This window comes from Primulina eburnea, chromosome 3, assembly GCF_022965805.1.
Source record: "Primulina eburnea isolate SZY01 chromosome 3, ASM2296580v1, whole genome shotgun sequence".
Classification (NCBI taxonomy): Eukaryota; Viridiplantae; Streptophyta; class Magnoliopsida; order Lamiales; family Gesneriaceae; genus Primulina; species Primulina eburnea.
In genome coordinates, this window is record NC_133103.1 from 6,011,695 (window position 1) to 6,022,616 (window position 10,922).

Here is a 10,922-nt window from a genome sequence, read left to right on the forward strand (position 1 = left end):
ATCACCATATAAATAACATTACAATAATTTCTTTTCTTTAATATTTCAGCTACGTCTAGTGAGAAAGTCGAGAGAACATTAGTGAAAATTTTATTAAAATTTTTTAGTTAACCATCATAAACTCATAAAAAAATTTCTAAAATTAAATTTATTTTTAATCAATATAAATCCATCATATTCAATTTAATATAATAATTTGTGTAGTTATTCAACATGTATATAACTAGATGATTACATTTTTTTGGGGAAAAAGAATAAGTTGATGTATTTATGTTAATTTATTGTGTTTTAAAGAACATTTTATTATAATGATATGTAATTAAGATTAAAAATGTAATTGTGACTATGTGAAATAAATTCATCTTTTTTCAACTATATTTTGTGTTCAATTCCTTTCATTGACATGCGTAATAATATTTTTATTTGTCAACTCAACAAATGAGCCAAGTTCGAGCTTACGAGCAACCTAAACAAGTCGAGCTCGAGCTCGCGAGTCTACTAGTGAACATGTTTGCGAGCCTATTATCAAGCATGTTTGCGAACTCACGAGCCGAATATCATTAGGCTTGAGCTTGGTTGATTAAACTTTCGAGTTTGAAATTTAGCTTGAGCTTACATGATATGATTAACAAACAAACTTAAATGAGCTTTTTATCGAGCCGAGCTTCGAATAGCTCACAAACGATTTGATTCATTTATATATCTAATTTCGTGTATAATAAGGCACTCTATGCATGCAAAGACATCATATTTCTAGTTATAAGACAAGTAGATGTTCTGAACGCAAGAAACCTTAAATTTACGACCAAACTTGACGTATCAAATTTTCATTTTTGTTTCCGTAGTTTTATACAAATATTTGAGTTCATCAAAGATCAAATGGACTCAACGGTGTACGTACTTTGCCTCCGAACACATCATGTCATGTCCTCTTTATATTTGACAACTTTCCATCTTTCGACGGTGATTTTATTATTATTTTTTGTATTTGTTTGTAATTTTGACATTGTCAACGGTTGAGCTGTCTTCAAGGAGTTCTGAATATTTGTATTATAGTCAGAAGTCAAGATACTCCTGATTTCAAAATTATTTTATATTAATAATATCATTTTCTTGATTTGTATATAAAAGTTATTTTAAGTTCACGACCTATATTGATTTGCTAGTCATATCAAATGACGACTTTTTAGTACTGTATATGGACGTATCACAATGCAAACTTTGTGAAACATCTAACTCATATATTTAAAACTCATCAGTTTCTGCCAAACCTTAACAATTTAAACTCGACCTCAAGTTCATTCGATTATTTGCCAATTAATTAGAACATAATATTAATTTTTCAAGAAATTTATAATATCCATCAATTCAGTTCCTCGGATTGTAGGGTGGGCAGAGTGTTGACAATAAGTGGATCGTCTTCGGCAGGCAAAAGCAATTTAGGGTTGACTGCGGTGTAAGTGAGGAGTCCAAATAAGACCAAAACAGATAAAATAGAGAGGGCGAGCCTAATGGCGTGAGAGACTCCAGTTTTGACCTCCTGTTCGTACCTGGCCGAAGTCAGAGCCAGAATTGTTATGGGGTACGAATATGCCCACCACGCTATGTTGAATCTTCTCATTGCTTTCTTGAAAAGGGCTGGCCTGCATATCTAATTTCGAGAAGAAAAAAATATATTTATATACTAGCAGTTCATGACATGATAGTTTATGATACTAGGAAAAATATATATCTAATCAAATTAGTAATCAAGCATTCATCTGTTAATAAAAATCGTTTGATTATAATTAGCTAATCACGGGAAACATAATAATCAATAATTCGATATCAATTTTATGTGCTCGAAATTGATATTCGATCAAGGCGACAAGTAAGTTGAATATTGGGTATTAAGTAACAATTTACTGACTGTGTCGCCTCTCATATTGTCGAGTATTTGGACAAACAATTTAATTTCAACTCGACTACATGTATATCTATTTATATTTACGTGTATCGGTGTATGCATGTATTATATATGTGTGCGCCCGGGTGTGTATACATGTACGTATATCTTAAAAACATGTCGCTTTCGAAAACAAAGAAATGCCTTACCAGAGACGCAAACAAAAAGAGTGCGAGGAAAAAAAGCATCTTCGCGGGTGTATCGAAGCGTCCTGCAATGGAGTACCAAGCCAAGCTTGCCACGCTCGGAGCAGCAAAAAACAAGAAGAAGACCGGCCTCAACATCGCCGGAAGCCGATCTCCACCGGACAACCGCTGGTAAAGCGTCACGAAAAGCACCAGGTAATGCACCATTCCCAGCGAGAACAAGAACGTGGAAACTTCTCGCCACCCCATCTTGGCGGCGGCTCGAGCCCCCACCAAGTTCCCGATCACCGACAGCTGGCTCGTCGGGTTCGCCACCGCCGTCAGAATATTTTTACCCTTGGTGAACCACTGACCGTAGATCTTCAAATCGAGGATCACGATGGGAACAACGAAAAACCACCACAGGACGACGAAGTAGACGTGCTTAGGGGTGACGAAGGGGGCGGATTCAAGGATCAATATCCAGGATATCCAGGGGGCAAAAAAGTAATTCACTCCGACGTGGTGCATGAACTCCGCTTGCACCAGCTTGAATCGGAGGATGCATCTGAGGCCGTAAAGAAGGGAGAGGAGAACAAGAGTGAATAAGGAGAAAGCCCATATTATGGTCAAAATGGTAGAGTAGTAAAGTTTGGGGACTTGAAATGTGATTGGCGAACTTTGAGAGGGGTGAAGGAGAATTTTCCATAACAGAGCTTGCCAACCTAGGGAAAGAGAGATCCTGAAATAACCTGCATGGATCCTAGTTAATATTAGAATCACAAGGTTGGAAGATGAGGTTAAGGTGCCTTTAAGCATGGTGATTTCATGGATTTCGAGTCCGATTTGGGGCTGCGATTTCTGGGTTTCCATTATTAAGTGGCTAACTATGGGGGATACATAAAATTTCAAGTTTGAGGGTTATCTGGTTTCTTGGTCATATAGTTGATGGAAAGAGAGGGGAAGGGAATCATTTGGATGATGTTGGATGCAAATTTATTCAATTATATACTACTAATTTAAATACTAAACCTCGTGTTTGTATTTTTTAGTTTATCGATGTTATTTTATTATAACATCAATTATTTATTCAATTGTGATTAGGATATCAAGAGTAATCGATTTGGGGATTTGGGCCCCAATTTCCAAAACATGCAAGAAGAGGAGTATCGTGTGTGTCTATATATATATATATATATAAAAGTATGACTTTTTATTGTGAATATCGATAGGGTTAATCCGTCTCACAGATAAAGATTCGTGAAACCGTCTAAACAAGAGACATACTCGCCGGAGAATTTGTGTAGGTAGATATAAGTCACAGTGTTATAAAATCTTAATTAATCTTCGCTTTATCACACCTAGGTTTGAAGTTTTCCTAATATGCTTTGATTTTGGCTAAAAATCAGTAAAAGAAAAACCCGTCAAACATAGATTGAAAGTATCATTATATTAAGCGTCGTTAAATAGAGTGCGCAACATAAAAATGAAAAATAAAAATAAAAAAAATTATTGACCTGCCCCACCATATAAATAGGACGGGTTGAGATGAAGAAATCTCAACCCTTTTGTAGGCAGCCAAACAGGTTGAGCTTGTGTGAGTTAGGGAGGGCCACAAAATATGAATTTTTTTAAGTGCGAGTTGCCAGGGCGGATATGAATTTATTATTTTTAAAAAAATAATAAATTTGTATTTTTATGTTTTAGAAATATATGTTTTCAAATTTTGTTCGACTGTCGTGGTTTTTTTTTTTAATTTTTTATTTAACTAATTAATTTTACACATTATTGATTTCTTAAAATAATCCTTTTAAATATAAGTTGGATCATTTGAATAAAATTTATTTTCGATTTTTCTCAGAATTTCAAATGTTTTTATAATTTTTTAATAAAAATATTTTTTTAAAAAAATTAGGTAAGCCGACCCACCTAACCAACGGTACAAAACGGGTTGGATTGGCCCGTCCTACCACGCCAACATAAGGACGAGTTGCAGCAGGTTACGGGGTGACGCGTCCAACCAAAATATTATGACTAAATCATGTAATCTTCCAACTTCTTTTGTAGTCTTCAATTCCTCTTGTCCCTTCCTTCGCCTGCTCTGCTCAGAGAGTATGTATACGGACTACCTTTCTGGGCCTTGTTAAAGCCCAAGTTCTAGGCCCAAAAAAGAAAAGGTCCAAGTTCTAGGTCCACGCTTTACTAAACTTTCAGTTGACCCAATTATGTTGCAACTTTCTATATACCATGAGAACCAATTTGGAAAATGGTCAAATATATATTTGAAATAAAGGGTTGTCAAATGCTGTTGAAAGTTGAATCCACGTGAGTGCACCATCAATATACTTTTCTTTAACGTACATGATCATTTACACCTATTTAAACTATAATAATAATAGGCCAAAAAAAAAACATAATTGGTGCGTAAACCGGTAGAAGAAAGGTTTAAGCCGGGTAACGATGATAGTTTTCGACGTGAAAAATCCTAGATTGGGAAATTTGAAATTTTGGCCGTCTACATGTTGATTTATTATGATAATGATCTTTTATATTATCAAAATTCAATTTTAATATCGAGACAATTGTTGACGTATTGGTAGCATATTCGAACTCATGAGAGTGTTGGTATAACATAATGTCTATGTCCCAAACCTAATATGGTCTAGGTACCCCTACAATGACCCCTAAATGCAACAAATACTTAATGTATAACGAGTACAAAAAACTACCCACAATTTTTTATTCTCTGTGTGATCTATTTTGGAATGATGTTTGGCATATGGACGGCAAGAAAGGACCCAAAAAAGTTCACATTGACCCACCATGTGATGACAAGGATTGCATCCAAATATTTCATTCATATAATCAACAATTAATTAGTTAAAATTGCTAGTTAGCAAGGGCTATCATCCGTGCGATTGTGACTAACGAAACACGAGCAGACATCAATTGTGTACAAATATAACTTCACTATATGAAACATTATTATAGAACTGGTACATCTTGCAAGGGTAAAACCGGAGGAAATTGAACAGAAAATTAAAATTTAATAATATAAATTATCAAAACCGAAACCAACTTTATAAAAACCTCTTGTTGGAACCAAAATACATGTACAAGTATCTTTTCACCAACATATCTAGTTAATCTATTTAACTAACAAATTTCACATTTTCTCATGATAAATCATATGTTACATCTGACGTGTCATGATATTCGTATTCCTGTTGAACACCGAACAAATTTCATTGGTGTGACATATCATTTCCCTCATAAAGTCACTCCTTCTGTGCCAAGGAAGCCTAAGTTTTGAAAATAGATCGGGTTAGAGGGTATCGGGATATTTTTCTAATAAATCGAGACAACCCGATTTTACTAATTTTTAAGGTGATTGATAATCATTTTATTTTCTATTTGTCGTACCGGGAATGATTATATCTCATGGCAATATTTTATGATTAATCGAGATCACATGCTAAAATTATTGTAAAAAAATGGTAATCATAAGTCATGACAATTTATTATACACTTAGCCGCATACAGTAAAGTAATTAGTATACAATGTAGGATTTATATTGTCACATTCGCATATCTTTATGTGCCCATGATTCCTCGTTTTCAGTAATTTGACCTGCTTAGGACGATAATTAAGAATTTTAGTGTAATGATTTTGTTACTTTAAAGTTTTTTTAACGAAAATAACTTTTTGCCTGTAAATAATATAATAAATAAATATCTAGAAAAAGAACAGATCGGGCAGGCAGAGAGTCAACCCCATAAGAAAGGTAATCGAACTCGGGGCTCGAGAATATCGTGGGATAAAAATGCCACGCGACATTCTATTTTAATAATTGCATTTACTATTTTTATTTTTTTTGAACGGATTATTGCAATTACTATTCATCTTATAGATCAGGACTCTTTCTCTTTTCCCACTTCAATAATATTTAGGCCAAATTTTAGAAGTAAATTAAATTTACATGAAAACATCTAATTTTCAGGAGTTCATCTTAAAGAACAAGTTTTCAATGAACTCAATCACCACAGATAAAAAATGACTCATATGTGGTTGGAAAAAATACATGGATATAGAATATAAGTACTTGATATATATGCATTGAAATTAAATATTCCATAACATTTCATCCAAACATGGGATAAAATATTTAACCAACATGTTTTACCATTATTAGCTAGGGTAAAATAGTATGTCTCTTGTGAGACGGTCTCACGAATCTTTGTCTGTGAGACGGGTCAACCCCACCGATATTCACAATAAAAAGTATTATTCTTAGCATAAAAAGTAACACTTTTTCATGAATGACCCAAATAAAAGATTCGACCTACGAATTTATCTGTGAGACCGTCTCACAAATTTTTTTTGTGAAAATTAAATTAGAGTTACACGTTATTGTGGTGGGCGGATGGGATGCATCTTAAATTAAAGAAATAGATTTTTTACGCGTTAAAACCCAAAAAGAATAATTTTTTAAAAAGGTTTTTGAAAGAATTCGTCTGCCATAATCGTGTTCCGTATATCCATTGCTGTGGACAACCGGAAGACAAAAAGGAAAAAGTTAAACCCAATATTTTCAAAAGCAAGAGTTTGTTCTTGAGTAAATAAATATACAATCAATTGATTATATTAAAATTTCGCTACACAAAAAAGCGTCATAAAAATATTTAGAATATTTAAAAAATATATAAATAAAAAATTAATAAAATATAGAACTTATCCCGTATTTATACAAGAAAATTGTCCTAGGGCCTTGATACCTCATGGGATAGGCTCTGCTTACTCTCGAAAGCTCACAAAAGTATTCATAAAGTTCCGGAAGGTCATTTTCATGACAGAGCCAATCATGAGATCACCTCATTCACACGAAGCTGGTAGGAGGTCATTTAGGCCGATCTCCCAAACGTCGGTGATCTCGTCAATCAGAAAGAGGTGGCCGACCTCCCATCACGAACCGAGCCGACCTCTCAGATTATGGTAACGTGTTGATTAGAAATGTCTCGGCCGAGCTCCCAAGCCGAGTTCCCACAGGATCCAGACTATAGACGGGCTCCTGCGTAGGAGAGTTTATCAAACATTAACGGGTAGTCCACAGAAATAAAGCTCAAAAAGAAAAAGCTCACAAGATTTAATCTAATCTTGTTCGAGATTCTGAGAATCAATACCTGTCAAATCATGACTTTATTCTTCTCCTATAAAACCAAGTTTCATTCATTGTTTATTCATTCATATACTCACTCACTCTATACACACAGTATTCTTTCTGTTTTCTATTACATGACTTCAGTGGCGGAGGGGTTACACCGGAACAACTTTTCGGCCCTCTTCTAACGTTCTTGTTTGTGTTTTAGATTTCGAAAGTCTGAACCGAGCTCTCCAAGTGAAGATCTGACCTCCCAACTACCATCCTGAATTTCAGCAACATCATACCCAAAAGTTAATAGATATAAATTTATTCTCCGGAGCATCATCCACAAAATAATGCTTTATTAAGTTTATAATACGTGCCTGAGTAGGCTAGTAATAATAAGGGTAATGAACCTGCATGAGCTTAGCTCAGTTGGTCAGCAACAGTGAATCTTGGAGCAATGACCAGGGATCGAGTCTCGCAAGCGGCAGTGTGGGAGTTAAATTCCCTCCAATGAGGGGGAGCTTCTTGTGCGCGGTGTAGCATAAGGTCTAGCTGCTGCTGGTTCGCTAAGTCACCATGACTTACCTCATGTCAAATTCTTGTCGGACCGGGAGTGAGGGGTGCCTAAGGTGAGCGATTTCACCTTTTGAGCAATAATAATGGTAATGATATTTACATTCCAAAATATTATATTCATATTCCATTTTTACGTTTAATGTGCTTTCTTATAAATTAGTTCTTATAAATTAGCCCCATTTAATCATTCTAAATTTTTTAAGACTAATATACCCGTTGTATATGTCTTTCCAAATGAGTTCACCAAATAAAGCTTCTTATTTTTCCTTTTACGATTTAATTATGTTCATATTTCAATAAATTTTAATATTTTTGATATAAAATAATATTTTTTATAGGTGATCTAAATAGAATATATATCCCACAATATCGACCCGTGACACTACAAGAGTTTGTTTTTTTTTTTTTCCGCTTCCCCCTTCTTCCTTGTGGGAGTGAACCGATTATTTTTAAAAACCAGAGATTTGATTAAAGAGGTGATGGTTTATAAACTATAACAGACAAGTGAAGAGATATTATCAAAGATAAGTTTTGGTAATGTTTAAAATAAAATAAAAGTATAAAGATATTTTGTTAAATTAAATAATATCTCATCAAATTTAATGTAAATTAGTTAATAGAATATTAAAATATACGCAAGAATATTATAAATTTTTCGTCTTCTCAAACTTTTATTTATTTTTGTTTTTTCGTCACTCCTCTCTCCGAGTAAGTCTTGTCAAACGGCTGCATCGCTTTTATCCTTTAGTTTTCATGAATTAATGTCTTACTTTATTTTATTTCAGCTGATTTGTTTATTTGAAAAATATTAGCTACTGTATCCCTTATTACAACACATGCTACGCATGTCTGTCTATTACATAATAAATACTAGCTACTCTGCACACGCGGTGCGTGTGTGTACAATTTTTTTTATAATTATTTATGGACTAAAATGAAATTTGACAAATTATCGAGGTACTAAAGTGCTATTTGAATAATTGTAATAAAAAAAATAAAAACAAAAATGTTTTTTGAAATTAAAAAAAAACAAAAATGTAATTTTGATATCAAATAGGGGCAAAATAGGGAAACCAAAAAACAGACCAAAGACACCAAAAACAGTTATTCTAATATGCTTAAACTTAATAAATAGTAAAAGATTCCTACTAACCTTTAAATCGAATACAAAAAGAAAACTTCTTCATTTGCAACCACAAATCTCCCACCAAATATAAGGGTTTTTTTTCCTTAAATTCCGACTTGACTCAATGAATTACATTTTTTGGAATAAAAAAGTTACTCCACAATCCCATCACCACGAAAAATGTTTGTTCCTTCATAGAATGTTACAATCTTCACCGGACAATATCATAAATATTTCTGGTAAAAAAAAACCCAACATTTTTAAATGTAATAATGATATATCGATAGTCATCTTTCAATATTTATGACACCTAGCTATACAAAGAAGTAGTTCGAGTTAAGAATATTAATGGATCGATGTTTGCAACTTGACAATGTACGACTTGGTATAATTTGGCGCACACTAGTTTCATGAAATAAATCGAAAATTTAATCATCACATGGAACTAGAAAATGGTGACATTGAAAACATTTAATACGACGAAGTTGGTGAATTACTTGTAAGAAAATTATTATGTTCCAATTTAAACTGCCGTAATTGGAAACCTTGTGCAATACAATAAATAATTAATACCGCCTTTTGAAAAGTCAGTCGGCTGACTGTATAATTTTTTATTACCACATTTATATTTGAAAATTAAAACCAACCTTTAATTTAATAATATAAATTTTCATTCAAAACCATTCATTTTTTTTTAAAAAATTCAAATATCTTTAGAAAGCTTACAGAGTGACTATGAAAAAACCTGCGTTGTATTTAGAATCTTTGTAAAAATGAATATTTGCTAGTTATTTACTTTTCTCTGAAACTTGGTGTCCGAAATTAACACGAGAAATTCATCCCTTTTGAGGATATCCTAAAGCAATATTGACGATTTATTTATTTATTTATGTTTTTACAATGGGTGACCATTTATTTCCATAAATAAATACTAACGTAGCTTCCACTAGTTCACAATCTCACTAATTCCTTGCATGTGTAAATGTAGCAACCCTTTTCCTTGTAATCGGTAGAGGCTCGCAGCAAATTTTTTTGATCTATTAAATATTTTATTTTCTTTTTATTAATTAAATATCATTCAATATTAATCAATTATTCAACTATATTAAATCAATTCTGGTGTTGCTACGAAAAGGTGATTTACCACTGAAAAGTGCCTATGTGTACAAATTGGTAGTGTTATATTACCCAAAAAAGAACATGAAATTATATAATATAATATAATAAACAATAAGACGAGTCAAAGAGAAATGATTAGGGGAAGAATTGGTGGAGTACGAGGCGTTTAAGGGTAATGAAATAAAAAAAAAATTATATATAGTACCGAAATGAGCATACAAGGAAACAGTCTGCTGGTTTTTATACACTCGAGGATTCTTTAAATTTCCCGAAAGCAGCAAAGAAAATTTTGGGTTAATCTCACTGACTGTGACGTATTTATCATGACAAAGCCTAATTATGCTTGTTTGATTAGCCGGTGATGCGAGGCTTTCCTACTCGATAGCTGCCAGTGTTTCCTCATTTGGTTAATTGCTTTTGAAATTGAAAGAACAGCAATTGATTGATTATTACGTTCACAACCACAGATACGTCCAGTACAATAATTTATGCGCTATTATTTATTTATTATAATAATATATTTTATCAATAATTTTTTTAAAAGTAGGTTTTTTTAAAATCCTCGAACTATGAGTTTAGTTAAATATTAATTTATCACATTGGCAGAGGGTACGTAACACAAAGGGATTCAAGAAAGTTAATTATATATTTCTAATTTATTGAAATGTTAATTTATCCTTTAAAATCTCAACCTTCTCTCGAGTTATATAATATAATAAAACTTCCATAAATTAATAATGTTGGAATGATCACTAAAATTTATTAATTGAACGAGTTATTAATTAATTAATTAATTGATATATTAATCATTTATTATTTTAAAGAACAATTTTTTTATTCAACGAAAATAAATTTAACTACATTAAAAGGCCTACATCATATTC

At 32.7% G+C, this 10,922-nt stretch overlaps 1 protein-coding gene across 1 annotated transcript; it reads right to left on the reverse strand.

Moving 5' to 3' along the window:
- Nucleotides 1-1,210: 1,210 nt before the first annotated feature.
- LOC140828107 (S-type anion channel SLAH4-like) lies at nucleotides 1,211-3,044 on the reverse strand. The gene is made up of 2 exons (XM_073191088.1): nucleotides 2,095-3,044; nucleotides 1,211-1,651 (listed from the first exon to the last, which is right to left on the reverse strand). The coding sequence occupies exons 1-2, from the start codon at nucleotides 2,941-2,943 to the stop codon at nucleotides 1,364-1,366; spliced, it is 1,137 nt and encodes a 378-aa protein (XP_073047189.1). The 5' UTR covers nucleotides 2,944-3,044; the 3' UTR covers nucleotides 1,211-1,363.
- Between the last annotated feature and the right edge of the window lie 7,878 nt (nucleotides 3,045-10,922).

Bases quoted from the DNA above. Each gene is read 5' to 3' on its own strand.
- LOC140828107 (XM_073191088.1), bottom strand. From the start codon at position 2,943: ATGGAAACCCAGAAATCGCAGCCCCAAATCGGACTCGAAATCCATGAA. The intron at 1,652-2,094 runs GTAAGGCATTTC...TCTCGAAATTAG, and splicing joins TCTTTTTGTTTGCGTCTCTG to ATATGCAGGCCAGCCCTTTT.